This window comes from Pan troglodytes, chromosome 10, assembly GCF_028858775.2.
Source record: "Pan troglodytes isolate AG18354 chromosome 10, NHGRI_mPanTro3-v2.0_pri, whole genome shotgun sequence".
Taxonomy (NCBI): Eukaryota; Metazoa; Chordata; class Mammalia; order Primates; family Hominidae; genus Pan; species Pan troglodytes.
Window position 1 is genome coordinate 127,144,468 of NC_072408.2, and position 27,921 is coordinate 127,172,388.

General features: G+C 54.1%; 1 protein-coding gene across 8 annotated transcripts; it reads right to left on the reverse strand.

The window, feature by feature from the left end:
• Window positions 1-27,921, reverse strand: MSI1 (musashi RNA binding protein 1). 8 transcript variants are annotated; one of them, XM_016924379.4, is made up of 15 exons: window positions 27,725-27,877; window positions 27,525-27,565; window positions 26,882-26,963; window positions 26,698-26,782; window positions 23,406-23,447; window positions 21,740-21,832; window positions 17,695-17,743; window positions 16,501-16,583; window positions 15,575-15,692; window positions 11,976-12,056; window positions 10,014-10,070; window positions 6,117-6,185; window positions 4,808-4,962; window positions 4,243-4,305; window positions 1-1,779 (listed from the first exon to the last, which is right to left on the reverse strand). In XM_016924379.4, exons 1-14 carry the CDS (start codon window positions 27,781-27,783, stop codon window positions 4,264-4,266), a joined length of 1,056 nt encoding a protein of 351 aa, XP_016779868.1. In that variant the 5' UTR covers window positions 27,784-27,877; the 3' UTR covers window positions 1-1,779; window positions 4,243-4,263. The 8 variants fall into 8 exon arrangements, with proteins under 8 accessions (XP_016779868.1, XP_016779867.1, XP_016779871.1 ...); XM_016924378.4 differs by having other exon boundaries at window positions 4,808-4,995; XM_016924382.4 differs by lacking the exon at window positions 10,014-10,070.

The following is a 27,921-nucleotide window of genomic DNA, read 5'->3' on the forward strand; positions in this document are numbered from 1 at the left end:
AACGTTTTCAAATAATTTATTAGGAATTTAAAACTGAAAATAAAACCTGGAAAAAGAAGTTACAGATGTGGAGAGAAGAGACACCGGAGGATGGTAACTTGCTGGCTTCGAAACACCATGTAACATCTTAAAAAAAAAAAAAAAAAATCCCAAAACAAATCAGAAAACGGAATTCCAGGGTCCTGAGCCCATGGTTGGGCCCAGTGGGGTGGAAGGGTCCGGGGATGAGGGAGAGGGAAGCTAAGTGTCTCAGGACTCAGCTCAAACGTGTAGAAAATTAAAAATAAAAACCAATAAAATGCAGCTTCTCTTTTATTAGGAAACATTAAAAAAAAAAAAAAAAACCCAAAACACGAACAGCCGCGCATCTCAGTAACAAAGATTATTGCTTTGTGTTCTCAGGGCTGATAGGTTAAGCACCTCACACAGACAATTAACTCTCCAAAGGTGGGGTTTCCGGGTGGGGGCAATGCTGGGGAAGAGAGCTCAGGCCCTGGGCCTCATAACTGGGGGAGAGGGACACACAGAAGGGGGATGGCAGTGGGTGGGCCTTGGCCCTGCCACGCCAGCCAGGCCACTGTTCATGAAGGTCCAACGCTCCGAACCTCTCTTTTTCCTTAGAAGGGGGCTCTGGGGTGAGGGGCTGCCAAGGGACTCTGGCTGTGGGGTCATCCTGGTGGGAAACTTCAGTGAGAGAATGTGGGGGTTCCCTGAGACGCCCTTTGCTTTCCCCTGGGGTCTGCCCTCGCCAGAGCGTCCCCTGGTGCCCACTCATTGCGGGGGTAGAGGGGGAAGGGGTACAGACTGAGCAGAAACCATGAAGCCCCAACCTAGGTAGGGAGCAGGGGAGACCTTTGGAGAGTTAATTCCTGTCCAGCAGTGTCGCTGGGCAAGCCCTGCTCTTCCCACGCCCTTTGCCCCCACACTGGGTTTTTGGAGTGGGCAGGTCCAACCAAGGCCTTGACCCTGAGGGCCTGAGAGAGCGGGCCTGCCGTGGCCACAGCTGAGGCCTGCAAGCTTACAGTAACGGTGTCTGAGGGGACAGAAACAGGGGAGGGGGGAGCCCCTCACCCCCGAGGGGTCTTAGAGAGGGGTGGGCACATCACCTCACAGTATTTACATATGATACAGGACGGGATGGTTCCAGGGGCTCGGCCTGGCCTCCCCGCAGCCCTGCCCTCCTCTCCAGGGCTGGAGGGAGGCGGCCAGGGGCCCACACCCAGATAGACACTTTGTTCTCAGCTGGTGGGGGGCACCTGGCCCCTTGCCCCCTGCGGCCTGGGGCTTCACATTCACAAACCTAGAAATAGTTTAAAAACGGTTTCTTTAAAAAAAAAAAAAAAAGGGGGGAAAGGGTAAAGGAGGGGAAATCTGAATAAAAAACAGGGGTTGGGCTGCGGCCTGTAGCAGGCTCCCTCCGCCTTCACTCTAGCTATGCACAAATCCAAAAGCCTTTTGGGGAGGGGGCGGTCCTAGGGGGGCGCGGCACGGAGGGAGGGATGGACCAGAGGGCTGGGGTGGGCAACCGGCTAATCCAAAATAAATAAAAGCAGGGCCGGGAGAGGGGCGGGTGGGGACGGGGGCAAGGGCGAAGAGGGGGACGTTAGTAGGGGAGCCAGACGCTGTTGGGGGCAGCAGGGCAGGGGCCGGGCCCGGGGAGTTGGGGGCAGGCAGTAGCGGGTCCGAGTCGCTGCAGGGGAGGGGGCGGCGGCTGCGGCTGAGGTCTCCCGCCCCCTCGCTGGCTCACTCGTGGTCCTCAGTCAGCTGCAGGCTGGGGCGCTGGGAACACAGCCAGGAGGTTATGGGGGCTCCCGGAGCACACACAGCCCTCCCCAGTTCTCTCCCAGAAGAGCTTTGTTCGTAAACTACCTACTTTCTTCTTCTTATTTTTTTAGAGACAGAGTCCAGCTCTGTTGCCCAGGCTGGAGTGCAGTGACAGCGATCATAGTTCACTGCAGCCTCAACCTCCCTAGGCTCAAGTGATCCTCCTGCCTCAGACTCCTGAGACTCTGGGATTACAGGTAGTATCTGGGACTACAGGTGAAAGCAAACACACTCTGCTCATTTTTGTTGTTGTAGCAGAGATGGGGATTCACTATATTGCCCAGGCTAGTCTCAAACTCTTGTCCTCAAGCCATCCTCCTGCCTTGGCCTCCCAAAGATCTGGGATTATGAATGTGAGCCACCACACCCAGCCAGACTTTGCACTTTCTGTTCCCTGGTTGGATGCCTCTTTCCCCAGATTTTGAATGGCTGGATTTATTCAAATGTCCCCTTCTCAGAGATACCTTCTCTAAACCCCACATCTAAAATAGCCCTGTCATGCACAGTCTGGAATTATCTCATATGTTCACTTGATTTTTGTCCTGTGAAATGAGAGAGGACTTTGTCTTGTTCATCCTCTTTCCTGGAATGGGGCTCATAAATGAATGGGTGAATGAACAGAATGTCATGGGCTCACAGTCTCCCACCATCTGCATAGACACTGTGATGGCCGTGTACACAGTCCCACAAGTCGAGGTATCCTGTTGTTTTTTGTTTGTTGAGGTGGAGTCTTGCTCTGTTGCCCAGGCTGGAGTGCAGTGGCCTGATCTCGGCTCACTGCAGGCTTCGCTTTCTGGGTTCAAGCGATTCTTGTCCCTCAGCCTCCCGAGTAGCTGAGATTACAAGTGCGCACCATCACGCCAGCCAAGTTTTGTATTTTTAGTAGAGATGGGGTTTTACCATGTTGGCCAGGCTGGTCTAGAACTCCTGACCTCAGGTGATCCGCCTGCCTTGGCCCCGCAAAGTGCTGGGATTATAGGCATGAGCCACTGCGCCCGGCCAAGGTATCCTGTTTTGATAGCTGTGTACTATACCACTGTACACACACTCATTTGTTTAACCACTTTCCTTTTGATGGATATTTCAGTTATTTGCAGTTTTAAAAATAAATGCCTAGAAGTGGAATTGTTGGGTCCAAGGGCATGAATGTTTGAAACTGGGACAAACACTGCCAGACTGCCCCGGGAACCCCTGAGCCACTGTACTTACTTGCTTCTCCCATATCTTGATCAATGCTGGGCAGTGTTCATCTTAAAAAATCTTTGTGGCTGGGCCCGGTGGCTCATGCCTGAAATCCCAGCACTTTGGGAGGCCGAGGCAGAGGAAGATCGTTTGAGCCAGGAGTTCAAGACCAACCTGGGCCACATAATGAGACCCCATCTCTACAAAAAAATTTTTTAAAAACTTAGCCAGGCATGGTGGCATGCTCTTGTGGTCCCCGCTACTTGGGAGGCTGAGGTGGAGGATGGCTTGAGCCTAGGAGTTCCAGGCTGCAGCGAGCTGTGATTGCACACTGCACTCCAGCCTGGGTGGCAGTGAGACCGCATCTCTATTAAAAATAATAATAATAGGGCTGGGCACAGTGGCTCACCCCTGTAATCCCAGCACTTTGGGAGGCCGAGGCAGATGGATCACTTGAGGCCAGGAGTTTGAGACCAGCCTGGCCAACATGGCAAAACTCGTCTCTGCTAAAAACAAAAAAAATACCAAAATTAGCTGGGTGCGGTAGCACATGCCTGTAATCCCAGCTACTTGGGAGGCTGAGACACGAGAATTGCTTGAACCCAGGGGACGAGTTTGCAGTGAGCCAAGATTGCGCCACTGCAGTCCAGGCTGGGTGACAGAGCGAGACTCCATCTACAAAAATAAAATAAAATAATAGTAATAATAATAAACGATCTTAAAAAATCTTTGTGGCCTGCACTGGTGACTTACACCTGTAATCCCAGCACTTTGGGAGACCAGGGCAGGAGGATCCCTTGAGCCCAGGAGTTTGAGACCAGCCTGGGCAACACAGTGAAACCCTGTCTCTACAAAAAAAGTAAAAAAGTTAGCCAGGCATGGTGGCATGTGCTTGCAGTCCCACCTACTCGGGAGGAGTCTGAGGTGGGAGGATCCCTTGAGCCCAGGAGGTCTGGGTGACAGAACGATATCTTGTCTCAAAAATAATAATAATAATAATAATCTTTGCCAACCTGATAGGTGGGATGTGAAGCCTTACTGTTGCTTTGATTTCTGTGTTTAAATGGAGTAGGGTGAGCAGCTTTTCATCTTTATTGACCACAGCTGGTATAAAGATCTGTCTCCCCTGGGACTGTGGTTCTTGAGGGCAGGGATGGGGTCTGTGTCCCAGATTCGATGGCCCAGGACAGGCTTCCCCAGTGCCACCCCACCACCTGCCCACCCCCACATCCTCACCTCCTGCCACCGTCCCCTGCTTCAGTGGTACCCATTGGTGAAGGCTGTGGCAATCAAAGGGCCCTGAAAAGGAAAGAATTTGACTCCTAGATTCCTGGGAAATAGAGGAAGATCAGGGGCTCCTTCTCTCTCTGCAGGACATCTGAAGTGAGGCGCTGACCTCTCTCTACCTGTCCGGATCGCCCCCCCACTGCAGGTCTGCCTACCCGGATCACCCCCTACTGCAGGTCTGCTCAAAGATTCTCCAACAGAGGGCCAGGGAATCTGCACAAACCGTACCCTGGATAAAACCAGGGCACCCCTGGAATCAAACCTCCATGTGAGCAGAGATGCCATGTGTCTCATTTGCACCTAGAGCCCACTATGCCTGGCATTCAGAGGCGATAACTAAGTGCCCACTGAATGAATGATAACCCCCACAGCTCTTCCTTAGTGATCTTTCTCCATTCATCCTCCCTCCCCCTCCTTTTGCCCCCAGAGACAAAGAAGGTCTCTCCCTTCCCCAACTTGGGGGTCTCTCAAGGTGTGGGGGGTGAGGTGGGGGCCGCTAGGCCTGGCCACTCACCCCAAGACTGTGGCCGAAGCCGGTGCTGGGGGCAGGGCTGGCGGCGCTGATGTAACTGCTGACCCCCGAGTCCTGGTTGGCCGCCCCGTAGAGCTCGGCCATGGGGCCGGGGCTGGTGGTCCCCAGGAAGCCCCCTGTGCGGCTGGGAGTCGAACCTGGAGGGGGAGCCATCGTCCAGGGGTGAGAGCCTGGCAACCCAGAAAGAAGACGGTGATAGCCCTGGTGCCCTCTGCCACCCCACAGCACCCCCTCAAGCCTGTCCCACCCACCCTAACCTGGACCCCCACATTTCAGAAAGTCCTGTGGGCCCACCTCCTGGAGATCTCCCCATGCCCATCCACCCAGTCACCCCTAGCCCTGACCCCCATCATCTCGTCTGACCACTCAGCAGCCTCACCTCCTGAGCCCCTTCCCAACCTCTCCCCACCTAGCAGCTGAATGCATGTTCTAAACCCTGACCCGCGTCCCTCTGCTACTTGCAATTTCCACTGTCTCCCCACCACCCGGGCTCCTCCTGCCTCCGTTCTCCACTCCCCACTTCCGCACTTTCCCCACCCACTGGCCTCCCAGCCTTTGCATATGCTATTCCCTCAACCAGAAACACTTTTCCTCCTCTTTGCCTTTGAATGCAAAGTTAAGAGGCCCTTCCTCTTGGAAGCCTTCCCTCGCCTTTCCTAGAGGCCCCAGCTGGGAGCTCCTCTGGTACCGGACTCCCCCTAGTGCAGCAGCATCAGCCATCAGCATTATTGCCTTTTTAATACCTGATGCCACCACCAGGCTGCAAGCCCTGGAAGGCAGAGACCCTGTCAGTCTTTTTTTTTTCTTCTGAGACAGACGGAGTCTCACTCTGTTGCCCAGGCTGGAGTGCAGTGACGTGATCTCAGCTCACTGCAACCTCCGCCTCCCGGGTTCAAGCGATTCTCCTGCCTTGGCCTCCCGAGTAGCTGGGATTACAGGCGCGCACCACCACGCCCAGCTAATTTTTGTATTTTTAGTAGAGACGGGGTCTCACCATGTTGGCCAGCCTGCTCTGGAACTCCTGACCTCAGGTGATCTGCCCACCTTGGCCTCCCAAAGTGCCAGGATTATAGGCAGGAGCCACCGTGCCCAGCCGACCCTGTCAGTCTTGCTGAGGGCTGGCTCGCCCATGCTGGCACGATACCCAGCACAGAGCAGGTAATCAGGTGATACTTGAGTGAATGAACAAGTGTCCCTCTGCAAAGGGGTGGCAGTGGCCTTCTCCCCTCCCCTGGACTTCTCTGCACCCTGTGCTCCCTCATCTCTCTTCCTGCACCTCAGAAGAGCTCACCTGTCCCTCGAACCACAGCCGCTGCCGCCGCCGCTGCCGCCATTGGTCCGTAGGCAGTGAGAGGAATGGCTGAAAGGAAAGGGATGGGCACATCAGCATGGCGGTGAGGGGCAGAGATGGGTGAAGGAGGCCCCTACCTTTTAGGCAGAGCCTGTCCAGCCTGGCCCTACCTCAGAGGGTTCCATGTAGCCCCAGGGTCAAGGCAGAAAAGGCTACCTTGGGCCACACCATCTGTGTCCTGACCTGTGGCATGGATGGAAAAAGGTGGGAGAGAGGACAGCTTCCCAGTGAGTAGCTGAGCCTCAATTTTTCCCCTGGTCTGGGGGGACATGCTTGAATAACCCAAAGCTCATGGAGGGTGGAGGCAGGGCACCCAACCCTGAGAAGCTGTGAAGGTTGCCCGCAGCTGCCCCCTTCTCCAGGATGCCCTTGGCAAAACAGGGATCACTTGGCCCAGAGGTGCCTGGGAGCTCACGTCCTTCTTCGCAGCTCACGACACCTAGCGATAGACAGACATGGGACAGGCCCCCAGGCCTGCTGCCCCCAGGTAGAGCGCTCTAGGGGTCAGGCTGAGGCTGGGCTCACACTGAGGCCATAGCTTTGCACCACACCCTCTGCTGCCTGTCCTGCTCCCCTCGCCCCTGTCTCCTGAGAGCACCCTAAGGGCCTCCCTGACCACCCAGAAATGACCACTGCCTCCCCCAAATCCCCCCAGCCTCTTTGTTTGCCATCTCCTCTTCAGACACAGGCACCTATCCCCTTGTTTGCTGTCTGCCATCATCGTCACCTCTGCAGCACCTAGCACCTTGCCTTGTACACAGCAGGTGTTTAATAACTGCTGAAGGAGTAGAAAGGGAATCTGCTTAAAACACCCAGTGGCTTGAATGGCTTGAGCCTGGGGCTCCCTGGGGCTGAGAGGTGATCACCTCCTACTGTGAATCTTTCCTAAAAACTTCACACAGTGGGCTCCTTCTCACTCAGATGCCACCTCCTCTAAGAAGCTTTCCCTGAATACCCCCACTCAGGCGGCCCCTTGTCCCCAACCATAACGCCTTAGCACATTTCCCTGCTTTAATTTCCTCATGGAACTTCTCACCCTCCAAAAATATCTTTTTTTTTTTAATTAATTTTTTTGTAAAGATAGGGTCTTGGAAAGGCTGGGTGCGGTGGCTCATGCCTGTGATCCCAGCACTTTGGGAGGCCGAGGCGGGCGGATCACCTGAAGTTGGGAGTTCAAGTCCAGCCTGACCAACATGGAGAAACCCCGTCTCTACTAAACAAAAAACAAAAAACAAAATTAGCCAGGTGTGGTGGTGCATGCCTGTAATCCCAGGTACATGGGAGGCTGAGACAGGAGAATCGCTTGCACCCAGGAGGCGGAGGTTGCGGTGAGCCAAGACTGCGCCATTGCACTCCAGCCTGGGCAACAAGAGCACAACTTCATCTCAAAAAAAAATAAATAAATAAAATAAAAGATAGGGTCTTGGTATGTTGCCCAAGCTGGTCTCGAACTCCTGACTTCAAGCTATCCTCCTGTGTTGGCCTCTCAAAGTGTTGGGATTACAGGCATGAGCCACAACACCCAGCCCAAAAATATCTTATTTGCTTTGGGGATACTCAGGTAAGCCTTTCTTGTTTTACTTGATTTTTTTTTTTTTTTTTTTTGAGACAGAGTCTAGCTCTGTTGCCCAGTCTGGAGTGCAGTGGCATGATCTCGGCTCACTGCAACCTCTGCCTCCTGGATTCAAGTGATTCTCCTGGCTCAGCCTCCTAAGTAGCTGGGACTACAGGCGTGCACCATCATGCCTGGCTAATTTTTTTTTGTATTTTTAGTAGAGATGGGGTTTCACCATGTTGGCCAGGCTGGTCTCAAACTCTTGACCTCAGGTGATCTGCCTGCCTCGGGTTCCCAAAGTGCTGGGATTACAGGCATGCACCACCACGCCCAGCTAATTTTTGTATTTTTAATAGAGATGGGGTTTCACCATGTTGGCCAGGCTGGTCTTGAACTCCTGACTTCAAGTGATCCACCTGCTGCAGCCTCCCAAAGTGCTGGGATTACAGGCATGAGCCACCACCCCCGGCCTGTTTACTTGTTTACTGCTGTCTCCTTCCTCTGGAATTTCAGTTCCAGGAAGACAGGAACCTTGTCTGTCTCACTCACTGTTGTGGCCCCAGTGCCTGGAGTGGTGTCTGGTACAATGGATATTTACTGAATGCATGAAAAAACCACCCAAGTCTCCTTTTCTCCAAGGCTAGAGGAAAGTTCAGATCCTAGGTGCCCAAGCACTGTTGATCTTGTACCTACTCCCTTGCCTGCCAAGATATCTCTAAAAGGGACATTTCTTCTGTCATTTCTTTAAGGCCAGGGACTGGGCTCTGAGGTCTGTTGTTTGGCTCATTTAGGCATTTCCATAAAGTCAGAGGAGCCAACCCCAGCATGTGCTTACCACACTGTAAAGAATGACTTATTTATATAATCAGTATTTGCTCCCCTCTCTAAACTGCGAGTTCTGTGAGATCAAGGCCTGCCTCTGTCTTATCCCCGCTCTGTCCCCAGGGTCTGGGAGGGCATCCTGTGCACAGTAGGTCCGTAACACATGGTGCTCTGTTGCCCAGGCTGGAGTGCAGTGATGCAATCATGGCTCACCGCAGCCTTCACCTCTTGGGCTCAAACGATCCTCCCACCTCAGCCTCCCAAGTAGCTGGGACTACAGGCATGCACCACCACCACACCTGGCTAGTTTTTTATTTTTTTTTAGTAGAGATGGGGTTTCACCATGTTGCCCAGGCTAGTCTTGAACTTCTGGCCTCAAGGGATACTCCTGCTTTGGCCTCTCAGAGTGCTGGGATTATAGGCGTGAACCACCACGCCCAGCACACACAGTTCTTAAATGAGTAACAAGGACCTCCTTCCAGCCCTCCACCCTGACAACTACTGGCCAAACTCTCCCTCTTTTCAGGGAAGAGCCTCTGTTACCTGCATCTCTAGGGTTCTCCTCCCCACCCCTTCCTTCACTCCAGGTTTCTCTTCCTCTCCCCCATTTTGGGGGAACCCTGAGCACCCCTTGGAAGGAAGGTCTTATCTAAAGCAGGGTCCATGCTCACGTCTTCCACACATGGCCAGGTTGAGGGGAGAGTCTGGGGGTGGGGTGGGGGAGAAGCAGGTTGGACAGAGAAACCCCGTGCAGCCCACCCCACGTGCTTGCAGTCTCCTCGGCTCAAGGCTGGCTCCGCAGCTGAGCTGGCTGGCCCGAGTGAAGGTGCCAGCCAGGAAACCGGCCCCCTGTCACCTTCACCCCACTTGTCCAGAAGTCACCAAAGGGCTGGATTCGGCCCTTGGCAATATTTCATTTGGCTCACAGTGTTTTAAACATTTAGAATCTGTTGCCAACATTGAAAAATAATGGAAAAATTCATACGAAAGCAAAAGCCAGGTTTCTGGCATCTCTGGAAAAACATGAGATCTGAGCATAGTGAGTCTGTATCCCCTCCCGGCAAGAGTCAGCTGGCACCGAGGGCAGGTATGCCCACGCTGGTGTGCAGACGTCCCCACCCAGCCCACTTTGCAATGAGTTTGAGACCCCGGCTTGTTCACTGCGGGATCCCAGAGCCTCCATGGAGCCTGGCACACGGGAGGTGCTAGATAAATATTTGCCAAATGGATGAATGAGTGACTTTGCCTCCATCTGCTTGGCTTGGCCCTATGCCCCACCCTTAAGGGCCATGTAGCCGCCCAGACTGGCCAGTGCCCAGGCACAGTCTGCTGTGTCCCCACAGCCGGAGGGCTGGCGGGCAGGAGAAAAGGATCCCGCTAGCTTTCCCCAGGAAACTCCCTGGGCCCCTTCTGTTTCTCCCCATGTGGCCTGAGAGGTATACAAAATCCGAGCGACTGACCTGTAAGCTCGGGGAGGACTGGGGCGCTCGGGAGAGGGGTCCGCTCTACACGGAATTCTAAAATGAAACGTAAAACAGCTTAGGAAGAAGCAGGGGAGGCCCCTTGGACATGGCCCAGGGAGGACAAATGCACCCACAGGGACACTGGGTGAGGAGACAGGCCATGCACAGGACCCAAGAGCTGGGGAGGGGGAGAGCACAGTTCCCAGAAGGCAGGGGAGGGCAAGGAGACAGACACAGAGGAGAGACAGAGAGAGAGAGCAGAGTTGCCACCTATACCCTGGGCACGGGGCAGGGCTGGAGCTACGATTCCAGGTGTTGGTTTGTTTCCTTCTTTTCTGTTTCTTTTCTTTTTCTTTCTTTCTCTCTTTTTTTTTTTTTTGAAATGGAGTCTCGCTCTGTCGCCCGGTCTGGAGTGCAGTGGTGCGATCTCGGCTCACTGCAAGCTCTGCCTTCCGGGTTCATGCCATTCTCCTGCCTCAGCCTCCCAAGAAGCTGAGACTACAGGCGCCCGCCACCACGCCCGGATAATTTTTTGTATTTTTAGTAGAGACGGGGTTTCACTGTATTAGCCAGGATGGTCTCGATCTCCTGACCTCGTGATCCGCCCGTCTTGGCCTCCCAAAGTGCTGGGATTACAGGCGTGAACCACCGCGCCCGGCCCTTTTTATTTAAAAAAAAAAAAAAAAAAAGACAGGGTCTCACTCTGCTGCCCAGGCTGGAATGCAGTGGCATGAACACAGCTCACTACACACTCGATCTCCTGGGCTCAAGCGATCCTCCCACCTCAGCCTCCTGAGTAGCTGGGACCACAGGCACACAACATCATGCCTGGCTAACTTGTAGAGACAAGGCCTCACTATGTTGCCCAGGCTGATCTCAAACTCATGGGCTCAAGCCATCCTCCCATCTCAGGCTCTTAAAGTGCTGGGATTACAGGCGTGAGTCACCATGTCCAGGCTCGGGTGTCTCTAAAAGGCTTACAATTTGACTATTACCAAAAACATCTCCCAGAATCCTCTTCTTCTTGTGTGTGTGTGTGTGTGTGTGTGTGTGTTGGGGGGAGGCAGCCTGATGAAAAGCGACGGCCCTAGAATAGGTAGAATAGGTCAGGCTTGGGTTCAAGTCCCAGCTCTGCCACTTCCTAGTTGGCTCATCTTAGCTTGTCATTCTTCCTCTGAGCCTATGTCCTCATCTCTAAAATGAGGATAAGCATCCTTCCCCCATGAGATTATTGAGAGAATTAGGCAACGTCCCGTACACAAAGTTCTCCAAGCTGAACAGCCCTGGGGCAGAGGATGTAAGTGCTTAGGGGCCCTCCAAATAAATAAGACCCCCAAGTAAATAAATAAATAAATGGCCTTGCAAAAGTTTGTATTTCTTATTTCAAAGAAAACTGCATTGAATAGTCATCATGGGAAGTCCAGAACTGGGCTTCCTGACATTTACTTTCAGGTCTAGTGTTATCTTTATGTTGGCTTACAAATGAGCGTGGTAATGATAATGCTTTTCAACTGGTTTTCAGCATTTAGGGTCTCAGCATAATACCTTGTCTGGACTTGAAAGAGCTCAGCCTAGAGCCTGGCCATTATAGGTGTCTGTGATGATGCAACCAACAATGGCCCTCGGAGAGGCCCCCACTACAAGCCCAATGCCCTCTCTGGTGGAAGTGGCAACCCTGGAGTCGGGTGGGGAGGAGAGACAGGCAGGAGGCAGGCAGAGGATGGCCTGGGAGAAAACGGTGCCATGCAGGGCCACGCTGGGAGCCCCTGTCCCCAGCTTCTGGGGAGGGGTTTGGGGGGGATGGGTGGGGAGAGGCCCTCTTTCCTCAGACATGCCCTTCCTTCCAAGCCTCCAGCAAGCAGACCCCCAGCCATGCACCCCTAGACACCACCCTGAGAAGTCAGACTGCCCGGGAACCAGGGGCATGCTGGCAGCAGAGGGACACCGAGCAGGACTTACCGGGGAACTGGTAGGTGTAGCCAGGGGCGAGGCCTGTATAACTCCGGCTGGCGTAGGTTGTGGCTTGGAAACCTGGGTAACCTGATGGGGCAAGGGGGCAGTGTCAGATGGCTCATCCACAGGGCGGATCCTGATCATGGAGAAGGACCTGAGCCACTCATGTCCCCTCACCTTCCTTTATCATGAATAATAGCTATACCCTCCAAATACCTTCTTCATACCAAGCCCTGTGCCAAGCACACTGCACACTATTATCCCGTTAAACTCGCCTTAGAGGTAGGTACTGTTAGGCACCCCATTTTACAGACAGGAAACCGAGGCTCTGAAAGGTGACACTTTTTGGCTGAGAATAATCCAATGCTCTTTGAGCTCTGGCTCCTGCTTCCCTCCTGTCCTCATCTCCTGCACACTGCTCCTCCCTCCCTCTGCTCCAGCCACACTGGCTTCCTTGCTGTTTTTCAGCTTTGCCAAGCTCATTCCCACCTCAGGGCCTTTGCACATGCTGGTGCCTTTGCCTGGAGCACTCTTTGCAGATGACTACATGCCTGAGTCCCTCTCATTGTGCAAGACTCCGAAACATCTTCCCATAGGCGTCCTCCTTCCCATCAGCTACAATTTCTATCATGTCACCTTGGCTTTTCTTAGTACTGATGATCATTATCTGAACTTATATAATGATTTTTTTTTCTTTTTTCTTTTTTAGAGACAGGATCTTGTTCTTTTGCCCAGGCTGGAGTGCACAGTGGTACAATTGTAGGTCACTGCAGCCTCAAACTTCTGGGCTCAAGTGATTCTCCTGCCTCAGCCTCCCTAGTAGCTGTGACTACAAGGTGTGTGCTGCTATGCCTGGCTAATTTTTAATTTTTTTGTAGAGATGGGGTCTTGCTGTATTGCCCAGGCTGGTCTCGAACTACTAGCCTCAAGTGATCCTCCTGCCTTGGTCTGGAATTATAAGCATGAGCCACCACACCTGGCCAGAAAGTACTCATGATTTCTTTAAGTGCTGATTTTCTGTCTTCTCAAAGAAAAATCCAATAGTTAGCAATAATGGTGCAATTAAGATTAAAATTCAGATCTGACGGGCTCCAAGCCTCTTAACCACCGACCTCACTATTTGTTAGATAATTTCTTTTTCCACTTTTTTTTTTTGAGATGGAGTTTCACTCTTGTTCCCCAGGCTGGAGTGCAATGGCATGATCTCGGCTCACCGCCACCTCCGCCTCCCAGGTTCAAGCAATTCTCCTGCCTAAGCCTCCCGAGGAGCTGGGAATAAAGGCATGTGCCACTACCCTCAGCTAATTTTGTATTTTTAGTTGAGACAGGGTTTCTCCATGTTGGTCAGGCTGGTCTCGAACTCCCAACCTCAGGTGATCCACCCGCCTCAGCCTCCCAAAGTGCTGGGATTACAGGCGTGAGCCAAGGTGCCTAACTTCTTTTTCCACCTCTTAAATGAAGGGTGAAAACAGCTCATGAATCACCTTAGAATAAAACTTTCTCAATGTTCTAAATAAAAAGGTGAAAGAGACAAGACAACTAACTACAATACCTGATTCTAGCCTGGATCTTATTCTGAAGGACAAAAATATTCTATAAAGAGCATTACTGGGTCTGGCTGGGCATGGTGGCTCATGCCTACCACCACAACACTTTGGGAACCTGAGGTGAGAAGATTGCTTGAGGCCAGGAGTTCGAGACCAGCTGGGCAACATAGTGAGACCCTGTCTCTACCAAAAAAAAAAAAAAAAAAAAAAAAAAGAGCATTATTGGGTCAATTGATAAAATTGGAAAATAGAAAGTAGATTAGATAAAAATATTGTATCAAGGCCGGGCGCCGTGGCTCACGCCTGTAATCCCAGCACTTTGGGAGGCTGAGGTGGGCAGATCATGAGGTCAGGAGATCAAGACCATCCTGGCTAACACGGTGAAACCCCGTCTCTACTAAAAATACAAAAAATTAGCTGGGCACGGTGGCGGGCGCCTGTAGTCCCAGCTACTCGGGAGGCTGAGGCAGGAGAATGGCGTGAACCGAGGAGGCGGAGCTTCCAGTGAGCCGAGATCCCGCCACTGCAGTCCGGCCTGCGAAAGAGCGAGACTCCGTCTCAAAAAAAAAAAAAGAAAGAAAAAAATATTGTATCAATTATAAACTTAGGAAGTTGATAACTAAACTGTGGTTACATGAAAGAATATCCCTAATCTTAGGAAGCATCAAAGGGTAAAGGGCCACGATGCATGTAACTAACCCTCAAATGATTCAGTGAAAAATCACAAGTCTGTGTGTGTCTATACATGTGTACATACGTATTTGCAAACACACATACACACACATATATACACATAGAGTAAAACTGATCAACCAAAATGGGGGCAAAATGTTAAGAACAGGTGAATCTGATAACAGGGTATATGGATGTTCTTTGTACTGTTTTATTTTTGCAGCTCCTCTGAGTTTGGGATTACTTCCAAATAACATGTTAAAGAAAAAAGAAAAGCTTCAAGGAAGACTGTGCCCTATTTGGAGGCTGCTCGCCTCCCCGACTTCTGACCCTCTAGCCCATGCCGTGCCCCCTCCTCTGAATTCCCAGAGTACCTCTCTGTGTGCCACTCCCCCATGCCTGGCATAAAGACCCCCTTGTACTGTTCTCTTTCTGTGTGTACACATCTCATCTCCCCAGGGAGCCTATGAGCTTCCTGGGGGGCCAAACTCAGATTTACCACCCTCAGTCTTGGACCCAAAGCACAGCTGACTCCTGCTCAGCTTTCAAGGCTCATGGCAGCCTTCACCTCTTCCAGGAAGTCTCCCCAACCTCCAGGTGGGTTTAGGGGCCTCCCACAGCCTCCAGTCACTCTGTAGTGGCAGTGCCCATTTACTCCTGTCTCCAACTTGAAGGAGAGCCCCATGAGAGCAGGCTCTCCTTCTCAGAAGTTGCTCAATAAATATTACCTGAATGAATAAGACCAGGCAGCCTTTCTTTTGCCCCCTCCAAAGGCCTTTGGCCTTTGCAAATGCTGTTCCCTCCGCCTGGAACACTTTTCCCCTTCCCGTCTCTCCAGCCTCCCCATCACCGGCTCCTACTCCACCCGCAGACTCAACTTAAATGTAACTTCTTTTCCCACTTCTCCAAGTCATGGTCAAGTTCCCTGTGACCACACTCCCTCGGCACCCTACACTTCTGCATCTGAAATCTATTTTATCTTCTTACTTGTTTTCCCTGCCAGATTGTAAAGAAAGTCATTGTTGCAGTTCCTGGCATAATGTCTGGCATATAGAGTTGCTCAATAACTGTGTACTGGATGGATGAATGGATAGAGGAATGGACAGATGGAGGGATGGATGGACGAGAGAATGGACAGATTGACAGGACCAATGAATATGGTTGGACCTTTCTGCTGGCTACCACCAGAGGGCAGCACCCCCCCAACCAAACCACCCCACCTTGGGTAGGACTGCCAGACCCGACAGATCCCTTGTCCCCACTCCTGCTCAATGACTCAGACAGGAGGAGGGCAGACCACAGGGGAGGTGCAACACCCACACAGCCCCTGCTAGCCCTGGGAGCAGTTCCGGCAGAAAGAAGCTGCAGGCGCAGGCTCGCGCATACCCAGCATGCCGATGCCCAGCATGAAGGCGTCCATTCCGTAGGGCATGACTCGAGACCTCCCCCGGGCTGAGCCCGTTGGCGACATCACCTCCTTTGGCTGAGCTTTCTTACATTCCACCTGCAATGAGACCTGGCGGTTAGTCTTTCACACAGAGCTAGAGTCATTAGCCCTCTTGTTCCCTGGAAAGCCTCTTTATTAATTTTATTAATTTCACTGTCCAGCTGAAAACTATTTCATGGTTACCACTGATGGAGCACTCACTATGTGCTGGGGAGTGTGTAAACGGCTTTGCATGCAATCGTTCAATGAACGCTTACACCAATACTACCAATACTATGATGGAGGAGCTTTTCCAGTCCCATTTGACAGATGTGGAAACTGAGGCTCAGAGAAGGGAGGTCATCTGCCTGATTAACTACCATGTGACACTGCCTCCCTGTCTAGGTTTTTAGGGGTTGGAAGAACTGGCTCTGCCTCCACTCACTCGAAGCCCCTCTGCCTGCCTTTAGAACCTCAGAGCTTCCCTGGCAGGCCCCACAAGGAGCCCCAGTCTTCTCTGTGCCTGTGCTCCATCCAATCCCAACTCACCATGTTTTTGTTTTTGTTTTTGTTTTTGTTTTGTTTTGTTTGAGACGGAGTCTCACTCACTCTGTTGCCCAGGCTGGAGTGCAGTAGCACAATCTCAGCTCACTGCAACCTCCACCTCCCGGGTTCAAGCGATTCTCCTGCCTCAGCCTCCCAAGTAGCTGGGATTACAGGCATGCACCACCATGCCTGGCTAATTTTTGTATTTTTAGTAGAGACAGGGTTTCACTGTGTTGGCCAATCTGGTCTCAAACTCCTGACCTCATGTAATCTGCCCACCTCAACCTCCCCAAAGTGCTTGGCTTACAGGCGTGAGCCATTGCGCCCGGACCCAACTCACCATTTTGTTGTTGATTTCATGAAAATGAATTTCACACACTTTCTCCACGATGTCCTCACTCTCAAACGTGACAAACCCGAACCCTAGAGGTTGGACAAAGGATAAAGGCAAGGTCAGAACCAGAGCGCAGGGTCAAAACTCAACCCCAGGTCGTACCAATATCCCCGCTCCTCTCTCTCTGGCGAGTGAGAGTTAATGAAAGGCTCTGCTCACAGCCTGGAATCCTCTCAACTATCCACTGAGACAGGGTTTCAAGTCCCAGAATACAGATGAGGAAAATAAGGTTCAGGTAAGTGAAATAACTTGCCCAAGGTCACACAGCAAGTTAGAAAGTGGTAGAGCTGTGATGAGAATACACTCAACATGCTTTTTCTAGTCCTCAGGTGTTTTCCAAAGAGGGAAGAAGGAACACACATGCACACTCATTTAAACTTACACAAAGGTGTACATGTCCAAACATACAAATGTACATAGACACACATTCACGCATGCACACATCTAGATACCTGCGTATCACGCAGACACATGCAGTTACCCTGACATACCAGATATAAACAGATATTTAGGCACAGATACCCCCTTTTGCACAGATACAAATACACACACACACAGAGCACATACCCCACTCCCAAAACGGACTAAAAGTCCTGAAACAACTGGAGAAACAACCCCGTCTCCTCCTGGGTGTGCCCCAGGGGCTGGAAAGGGATTTCTCAGAAGGTAAGGCCCTCGGGAGAAAAACAGCCAGGTGGCGCGTGTGCACACGCACACGGTGTGGCCCAGATGCTCACAGGTTCAGAGGCAACGGGGCTGGGGGCTAGGCTGGGCAGGAGGTGACTGGCTGGGGCTGTGGAGTCAGCCTGACCCTGGGCGGCCTGGCCTAAGCTCTGGTTACCAGGGACAAGGTAAGCCCGGGCAGAGGCAGACACCACTAGGGTGGGGGTAGGAGACTCAGTGGGTTGCAGGGACTTGGGGGGGTGGGTACTCCTCTGTTCCTCTCATGTGTCTGCAATTCGGCAAGTTTCTAGCACAGGAAATGGTGGGACAAAAGCCTTCTGTAAGGCCAGGCCTGGGAGAGGACGCAGATCCTGGGGGATAGGATGTCAGAAGGCGAGATGAAAGGGCAGCTGTGACCTGCAGCCCCCTGGCTGACCACGGGGCCCAGCCTGGGAAGGGGGAGGGGGCCACACTCACCTCGGTGCCGGTTGGTGGTTTTGTCAAACATCAGCATGGCGTCGTCCACCTGAAACACAGCCTGCCATGGAGGACCCAGCAGATACCAGCGGAACCCACTACCACCAAGGAACAGGGGCTCTGGCAACCCACTGCCCTCTTGCCCACTCCAGGCTTGACCTTCAACCTGCTCCCTGCACAGGGGACAACTTTCCTTCTGCAACCCCACTGAAAACCCTTTTCAATCACCATCATCTCAATGCACCAGCCTGCATTTATTAAGCTCCATTGTCCTCCCCACATTCCCTGCATGGTAAGATCCCCATGGTGTAGATAAGAAAATAGGCTCAGAGAGGTGAAGTTGCCTGCCCAAGATCACACAGCAAGACCTTGACCAAGCTGGGGAGGCACAGAGAAGATGCTAGAGAAGGAAATATGGGAGGGAGGAAAATGACAAGATGGGGAAGCAAAAGCCTCATCCCTTTCTGTAAAAGGCCAGGAGGACAGCAACCAGACTGGACTCCCCTCTCCGGCTACAGATCTTTTCCTCTAATTGAGGTTTCCTTTTGCTAGAGGCTGTAATTAAAGCAAGTAGAGTTCAGTGCCTGGGCTGCTTTGCCTCCCACTGACTGGGGGAAGGGAAGGTGACTGGGAAAGGGGGAGGATCTACATCATCCATCCTCTCTTGGACCCCAGTCTACTCTTGTTACTTCCTCTAGGTACCCCTTGGATATACGGTCACCAAAGGCCTTGGTGCCACCTTCCATTTGCCTGCATCTGGTGCCTCCTCCTTGCCCTCTTTCTTAGTTAAGGTCTGAGTCACCTTTGGTATAAATCAGGGGCTGCCTCTGATACCCAACCCAATCCTACTCCAGGCCCCAACCCTCCCCCAAATGACCAGACATCCAAAGGATTAAAAAAAAACTTTTCTCAAGCCATCAAGCCACGAGTAACCAGCCTCTTCCCTACTCTCCTTCCCTCTACTTCCAGGCCCAGCATCCACCACCTTCTTTTTTTTTTGGAGACAGAGTCTTACTCTGTCACCCAGGCTGGAGTTCTGTGGCATGATCTCGGCTAACTGCAGCCCCCGCCTCCCAGGTTTAAGCAATTCTCCTGCCTCAGCCTCCTGAGTAGCTGGGATTACAGGTGCATGCCACCACTCCTGGCTAATTTTTGTATTTTAGTAGAGGTGGGGTTTCACCATGTTGGCCAGGCTGGTCTCGAACTCCTGGCCTCAAGTGATCCACCCGCCTCAGCCTCCCAAAGTGCTGGGATTACAGGCGTGAGCCACCGGGCCCGACCCCCATCATCCATCTTCTAAAGGCCCTCCCCTGCCTCATTAAAGACCCTGAACTACAGTGATCCTCCAGCTCTCCTTAGGCATCAAGCTACAGTGGGCCTCTGACTCCCACTGGGAGAACCAGGACCCCACTGAGCCAGGAGGCAACAAGGTCCCTGGAGAATCTCATGACATCTCTTTTCTCAAAGAGCTGCCTGTACTGGGGCCCACGCAACAGAGTGGCACTCTCACTCCCATCCTATGGACCCACTCTGAGTCCCAATCCCAAATCAGCTGGACCACCCGAATGGGACAATCATTTCAGGTTCAGCACATCTTCCCCACCCCTCACTTAACCAATGAAAAACAGAAACCCAGAAAGAAGGATTGTGGTCAAAGCACAGGCTTTGGGTAGGACGGGCCTGAGTTGGAATCCTGGATCCTGCATTTGCTGGTTGGGTAACCTTGGGCAGGTGACTTGATGTTTCTCTGGCTTTGGTTCCTCATCTGTGAAATAGGCATAACAGTGTCTATCTCACAGGTTGAAGTTAAATGAAAGACACCTTTTTTTTTGGAAAAGGGTTCTCGCTATATTGCCCAGGCTAGTCTTGAACTCCCAGGCTCAAGCAATCCTCCCATCTCACCCTCCTTGGTAGCTGGGACTACAGGTGTGCACCACCAAGCCTGGCTATGAGAGGATTTAGTGAGATAGTGCATGTAACAGTCTTAACTCACAGCACCCAGGATATAGTAAGTGCCTAATAAATAATAGCTATTATTATTATCTTTACAAGGGAGGGACTTGCCCATAGTTACACGGGGGGAACGTGGCAAAGCTGGGGAGAGAGCAGCCAGATACTACTGGCTTGAAGGTTGCATGAGGACATCGTCTGTGTCATTTAGGGCCATGACCACCATCCTATTGAGCACCTTGACTGGAGGTCAATCATTTTTTGAATGAATGAATGAATGAATGAATGAACGAACCAGCCACACCCTCCCCCCTAATCCTACAGCTCCGAGTCCCTGCCTGACCCACAGATGGATTCAGCCCAAATCCACAACTTCTCCCACCTTCCTCCACCCAACCCTGCAAGGAAGGCCACCATCCCTGGCCCCACTACACCCTTCAACCTGGGCCTTGGCTGGAGAGGCCCCTAGTGGGACGGTGGGGTTGAGGCCAGGGCAGGGGGCAAGGAAGATGGCTGGGGGTCCGGGTTACCCCCACCGGTGTCCCCTCCTGGGGCGAGCTGAGGGGAGGGAGGCTCCCGGCCCAGTGTCCTTAATAGGCTTTGGTCTCCATGGGAACCCGAGGGCAGGGGGGATCGGGCGGGGGGAGGGGAGGCGGCCGAGGCCTGCTGACCAGTAGGAGCCGAGCCGCCAAGTTCGGCGGCCGCTAAGCCTGAGTGGCAGCCATGGCGGCTGACCATTGTTCCCCCCTCGGCGGCGGCCCCTCGATCCGGGCGGGGGGCCCCCCGCCGCGGGGCCCTTGGCATTCCCGGCTGTCCCCCTCGCTCCCTGGCAGCCTATTCTCCGGCTCCCCCTGGCCTCCCCGGGCCGGTTTCACATGCCAACGCCGATTTAGGCCCGAACAAAAGACGCGGCCGCTGACGGCTTCTCCTGGGGCCCGGTTGCCATGGCAACGCCGGCCCCGGGGGCAGGCGGCCTCCAATCACAGCTGCTGGATCAGATTAGTGCGAGCTCTAATGCTCGGCGCTCAGACACAAAGACACCCCGCCGCAGCCGAGCCGGGCCTGCTGCTTCCCAGGAGCGCCCTACCCTCTGGGGCCCGGGCCCGCCCGACCTGCCCTCTGTCCCGGACCCAGGTGCCCACCGAGGCACGAAAGCCGAGGCCTCTGGTCCCCCACACCACCAGCCTCAGCTGGCCAGGGGACACCTCCCCCCCCCCCCCCCACAATCCCAGGCCCATTTCCCAGGCCACGTCCCCCTTCGCTTGCCTGGGGGTGACTCGAAGTGTCTTGATGGGAAAGTAGAGACCCAGCCTCTCGCCTGTCTCACCTAAAAGAAGAAAGACCAGGGACCCCGGCCCCAAGCAAAACAACCCTCTTTCCCTCCTAGACTTCAAACGTAGGACCCTCTCTGCCATCTCCCCATGGGACCCCAAAGTTCACATTGTCCACCTTTCAGAGGACACCCTAATGTCGGATGTCGCCACAACATCTACCTCTTCAGAGGCCCAGAAATTAAAGCTCCATGCCCCTTACAGCTCACAGCCAATCCTCTGGGCCTGATCAGGAATTGGGGGGTGCTCTCATCAGTTCCCCCCGATACCCAGGGGACCAGCAGCCCCCCAGCTCTGGCTCCAAGCTCCCCACCTGTGCAAATAGGGTGCCGAGTGCAATTGGGAGTCATATTTATTGCCTCCTTATCATCCTCGCCTGGAAGGAGTGGGGAAAGGTTCAATAGCCTGTGGCCTGGACAGGTGCAAACTCCCAGGAGGCCACGGGCTGACTTGATTGAACTGGCTGTGGGAGCACTGCCTCCCTTGTGAGAATGAAGATAAGTAAGAGAAAAATACAGTGGAAGGGCAACAACAGGGCCAGCTACTGTGTGGCTTCTCTGTCCCAAGGGATATCCTGAGTCTGAAGCTCACAGATGAGCCAGGAGGCTGCAAGGTGGATTGGCCTGGTCTCCCCCGACAGCAGGATCCAGCCCCACTCTCATCTTTTGCAGGAATGGAATGACCTGGCTGGATTCGGCTTGCTAGTGCCGCATTCTACAGTGTGTTCACAGCCCCAGCAGCAAGCGCCCCCAGTTTAAACCCACCTTCCCAAACTGCTCAAAATATTGCTTCACGTCCTCCACCGTGGTGTTCACCGACAGCCCCCCTACAAAGATCTTCTTCGTTCGAGTCACCATCTGTTAGGGGAGGGAATGAGAAAGTGGGCATCTGAGTCCTGTGGCCTACCGCCACCAGCAGGGGCTCGAGCCCCCCTGCCAGGATGCCAGCTGACAAGCTCTCTGTGGCCCCAGCCTCTTTAAAGGCCCCCCCCACAAGCTCCCTCTTGGACCCCCGCCTCTAGGCCTGTCATGGGCAGCTGTGCACCCACACCCTGGCTGGCTCGAGTGTGCCTCCTTCCTGCCTCCCCTAGGGACTATGTCCAGAAAATGCCTTCCCTAAGGACTAACACAGGGAAGGGGGCGGGCCAGTGACCCAGACCCACAGCCTAACTCTAAGACCTCACTGGCCCTCCTGGGAGACCCCCCAAGGTCCATCACAGAGTCTCCCTGAACTCAGTGCCGACATTTTCCTCATCAGCCTCCTCCCAACACAACCTCTGGCAGCCCCGTGGCCCCAGCCCTGTTTTAGGAAGAACACATGGTCCTAATTACCCCAGGAGCGCATGGCTAATCCGCGGCAATTCCCAGCCCCATCCTAACACTAAAGCACCTTCTGTCACCAAACTGCTTAATGGAATTAACCCAATTCCAACCATGTGCTCCCTGGTGCGGCTTCCTTCGAATACCTGCTCCATAATTGCTTTCAGGCCCTCTACTGGACCCTTCCAGAGATGCCCCTTTCCTGTCTCCCAAAACTCTTCCTCTCCTTCAGCCCTGGCAGGAGTTGGGGGCCTTGATGGAATTCACTGGCCCGGAATCTTAAAGAGCTCTAGTTCCACCTGGCAAAGGAGGAAACCGAACTCTCCTATAGAGGGACCTCGTCCTAGGACCCATGATAAGTCAGTAAACTCAGGGGTCCTGACCCCATGTTCCGCAATCAGTCTCTCCTTCTGTCCTCTATATTCAATTGCTTCAAAAGGAAGATCTGGCTAGTTGCCCTGAGGCCTAGAATAGACTCTTAGGCCCCTGCCCTGCACCAAAAGTTTTTTGAGTGTTGTATCGCTCAACTGCTCAGAAATCCATTTTCTGCGCAACTTGACCCTCTCACTGGAAGAACTCGCCAGAGCAGCAGGGTAAGAGAGCATTGAGAAAGCAGCCACAGACATCTAAACTGAAAGACAACAGGTGACAGAGTCTGTGGTCCCCTCTGCCTCTGCAAAGGGTGACTGGGGGGATCCAAGGGTAGCTCCCTAGCCTGCCTGTAGCGCGGCCTTAGGGTCTAAGTCTGTCCTGTATTTCACTTCCAGAGGCCTGGGCATCAAGGCTGTGGTCTATGATGTTGGAATTAGACTCAGGCTCCAAACTCTACTGGGTTCAAATACAGGACGATGAATCCTCTGAGTAGCTCCCCTTTCTCCTAACACACACAAGCCCCTCTCCAGTCCACCCCAGAGCTCACGTGGAAAGACGTATAGTGTCTTCAGGCCACAGAGCAAGGACGTCAAGAATCCCCTCTTCCCAGCCCAGCCCATTCCACAAACACTCCAAGCAGAGGTGCCAGAAGCATCTTCCAGAGCAGGAAATACTGGGAAAATCACTGCCCAGCATTGCCCATTGTAAGAGAGCTCCTCCCAGACATAGACACACCTACCTTGGGCTGTGCTCGCCGAGGGAAGGCCACCTTAGGGTCAATCTACAAGAAAAGGGAGAGGTAGAAGGGGTCTTGGTTATCGCATTTTTAGAAGAGTGACCACACAGCCTTCAGCCCTCAGGACCTCTCTCCTCCCAGGACACAAAGGTGACAGAAATCACAAAAGCCTCTAGGAGGAGAGAATAGTGGTTAAGCATTTATTTTTATTTTTTCTTCAGACAGAGTCTCACTCTATCACCCAGGCTGGAGTGCAGTGGCACGATCTCAGCTCACTGCAACCTCTGCCTCTCGGGTTCAAGTGATTCTCCTGCCTCAGCCTCCCTAGTAGCTGGGATTACAGGTGCGCACCACCACACCCAGCTAATTTTTGTATTTTTCGTAGAGACGGGGTTTCACCATGTTGGCCAGACTGGTTTCAAACTCCTGACCTCAGGTGAGCCGCCCGCCTCAGCCTTCCAAAGTGCTGGGATTACAGGCATGAGTCACCACGCCCAGCCAGTTAAGCGTTTAGACCCTAACGTCCCACTGCTGGGTTCAAATCCCATTTGCACTGCTTCCCAGCTGTGAGACCATGGACAAGTTATTTCCCCTCTTTGAACGTCAGGGTCAAGTTCACCTGCAAAATGGGCAAATAATAACACCCACCTCAAAGGGTCATCAGCAGATTATTGGAGATAATGCATACAAAGCATTTGGCATGGTGTCTAGCTCACAGCAAAAACAAAAACAAAAAAATGTAAGCCGTCTTATTCCTTCAAGTATCAGGTAAATCGAGGGCCTTCCTTGCGTAACTGACTTCACGCAGATGACCTATCTAGGTAAGGTATGCAATTCAGGCTTTGGAAACCCTGCAAATGGGAATACTCTTTGTCTGCAAAAGGCCACAAGCTGAGAGTTCATAACCATCAGGAGTAGGCTCAGTTCTGTTTTCGCAGTACTATCTACATCAAACAGCTCTCCTTGAGGCTGTGAGCAAACAGCTCCTTGATAATGCAGCTAGGCTTGGGGCAAGGTAGAGTGCAGTCTTCGGTGACGTGAAAGGGCATGGGACTTGACTTAGAAACTCTGGGCCTCTTGCCAAGCCTGTGATCTTGGTAATGCACTCGAACTCTCTGAGCCTCAGTTCCTTCATCTGCAAAGTGGGGACAATCACACCCGCTTTTCCCAGGGGCAGCTGCGGGGAATCAGATGAGATAACGCGGGTGAAAGCGGCCCTTTGTGAACTGCCCTTCGTTGCACAAACAAAGGTGCTATTACCAGCAGGCCACCTTTGCCCTTGGCTGTGAACAACCAGAGGGAAAAATCAAGATGCATCTGGGTGTACTCCTGGGTACTATAGCTGTACGACAAACAGCAAAAGACAGGGCATGAGACGCTGTGATCCATGCGGGGCCTACAGGGCCAGGTCAGGCCAGAGCTTTTTGCCACCCACACGGGTGGACGTCATTCATAAGTTCACCAGCCAATCGCAGGGAAGATCTATCTTTTCCCAAAGTTCCTTCTGTTCAAAACTCAGCCTCGTTCTAGGCAGCTGGCTCTGGCTTCTCTCTGAATGGCACAGACCAGGAACTAGCCTCCTACAGGCTCCCCCACTGGAATCTGTCCACAGAGATGGAACCTCCAAAATCCACACTAGGGCAATGCCTCCTCTCCTGCCAAGTCCTACTGGGCTCCAGGGAAAAATCACAACTGCCCATTTCTCCCGCCTGAAGTTTCAATTCCACACCTCCACGGACATGTCCATCCTTCTCTTTCTCCCAGAAGCAGCCGCCCCAGCCACCAGCGCACCACACACAGTCCCCCTACACAGACCCCGATGGGGAGATGGTACCCAAGCCACGATCCCACAGACCCACGCACACCCCATCCCTGACACACCCCACCTCCACTGTGACTCACAGCTGGCAACATAAATAAAACCCAACAAGTAAATAAAAGGTGAAAGTCAGAACTCAAAATAGACTCCCCACAGTAAACCTCCCTCCCACCCCCTTTCCCAGGCTGGAGGACGCCAAACACAGACAAAGCCCTGGCCCTTTTCAGCCCCATCTCCTAAGGATACTCATCTCACCCTCCTTCCTCCCTCATTCTCTTCCCCTTTATCAATCTTCCACTCCTCCATCCCCCAGCCCCTAAATCTCAGCTTCCTCAGCACTGCAGAAGCCATCAGTGCATTCTGAGGACAGGGGATGGTAGCAGAACAGGCAGCTTGATGGCAGATAATCACCAAAAACAATAGGCCACTGTCTCTCCATTTCCAGGCTTGGGTCACTCAGGCTGCGCCAAGAAGATCCTTTCAGAGCCGGCAAAGTTGAGGCCTGGCCTCATTTGCTCATTACTGCGAGCGGGAGCGGGAGCCACTGGGCAGAGATAACAGGAGCTGGGGACAGGCGGTAATTTGACAAATTCTTGGGCACAAGCAGCTATTGTTGCAGGTAAACAGGAGCCAGGGACTGACCCAAGCAGAGAGGCCCAAGGCTGGGGGACAGCCGGGAAGCATGGAGAGAAGAGATCCACACTATCCCTGCTCCCGGCAGACAGACACCCCCATCACATGGGGGTAACCCCCTCCTCTGACTTTTCTCCTTTTCCATCTGCCCTGGAGCCAGCGCCCCCTGCAGGGTCTAAGACACGAAGGAGCTGTGGGACAACAGCAAAATGTTCCATGAGTTTGAATGCCAACCAAGCGGCTTCTCCTAAGATCTAGTCTTCCGAAGGGTCGTTTCCAGGCAAGCTAGAGCCTTTCTCATAAATCCCCTCTGTGGGCAAAGCAGGTCCCTGTCTTCCACACAAAGCAAGGAGCTCATTGACCAAAAGTCGGGGGAGGAGGGAAGGAGAGAGGGAGGGGGCTTCAAGGGATGCTTTGCCATTGGTCTGGATGAAGAGGGGGTGTCGCAGAGCCAAATACTAGTTAGAGTTCACAGAAGCCACCGGGTGGGTCAGTGCTACCCTGACTCACCCAATTTGGGCTGGGGGAGGGACCTAGCCCCACCCCAAGCTCTGCTCTGAGGCATCATGATTAGTACTTCTAGGGAGAGGGTGGCGGCTGCCTCTCCCCTCACCAGGACTAGGGGAGGGGGGATGTAGCATCTCATGGCAGGCCAGGGATTTTTCTCCTCCCTCTCCCCCCAACTCTAGTGACAAAGTTTCAGAGCATGGCAGCCCTCTTACTCAGAAAAACTCCCTCCTTCCTCATGGACCCCGTCCAGCTGTCCCCTGGGGAGAGTCCTGACCCTCTCCTCCGGCAGCCTCCCTCTCCCAAAGGACCCCCGAAGCCCCGAGGGCCACTCACTGTTTTGGAGTCGAGCTCGTGCCGCGATTGCGCCAGCACTTTATCCACCCCCGCCTGGTCCATGAAAGTGACGAAGCCGAAACCCCTGCGCGCCGTAGTGAGGGAGAGGCAGATGGTTACAAGGCAGTGAGTGGCGGGTGGAGGGGGGCGAGCCGGGAGCAGGAGGAGGGGGTGAGGGGCTCACCTGGATCTCTTGGTCAGGGGGTCCCGCATCACCAGACACTCCTTCACCTCCCCGAACTGGCCGAAGTATTCGCGCAGCCCTTCTGTAACCACACACCCGCCTTCGGACCAGCCCGGGCCCCGCGCCCTTCCCCCCTCCCCCGTCCTTTGCCCCCGGTGACCCCGGAGCGGCCCGGCCGCCCCCGCGCCAAGCTGCCCGCGCGCTCTCCACTGCCGCCGCCCCCCACCGCCCTCGCCCCGTTCCCGCTGAGCCTCCTGGCGCCCACCGGGGCCCCAGGAAGCCGAGGGCCGAGCTGGGCTGGAGGGGGGACGGCTCCGGCCGGGTTCCCGCCGCTCCGGGAGCAGCCTCACAAAAGTTTGAGCCGCAGGTGCGAGCGGAGTTGGCGCTGCCGCCGGCGGGTCCCGGGGGCCCAGCCCACCCCCCCGATACCCCCTGAACCCCTCATCTGCTCCCCTCCACCCGCTGGGCCGGGTGCGCTCGCGGATCGCCCTGCGCTCTCGAGGTCTCCGGGCGGGGCGCGAAAGAGGGCGCGAGGGCGCCCGGGGTCAGCAGGGCGCAGGGCCGGGCTGGGGTGTCCGGGTCCGGGGCGCCGGGGGGTCCGGGGTGCCCTGCCGGACCGGCGGGCGCTCCCGGGCTCGCTCACCCTGCGTAGTCTGCCAACTGAGTCCCCCGATGAACATCTTGCTGCGGGAGGAGGAGAGACACAAAGGGCCCGCGTGAGCGCCGGGCGCCAGGGCGCAGGGGGCGCGGGCCCGGGCCCCGGGGAGGCCCGGCCCGACCCGGATCGGCCATGTTGGCGGGGCCAGGGCGGGCGCGGGCCAAGCAGGCCGGGCCGGGCCGTACCAGGGGTCGTGCGGCGAGTCCGGGGAGGCGAGGCCGGGCTGGGGCGCGTCAGTCTCCATCGGGAGCCGCGGGCGGCGCGGGCAGCGGAGCGGCGGCGGCGGCGGCGGCGGCGGCGCTCGGCGCGGGGCAGATGAGGAGCGCGGCGAAGGGGGCCGGACGGACAGGCCATGCTGCCCCCTCCCCCGACCCCGCTCGGG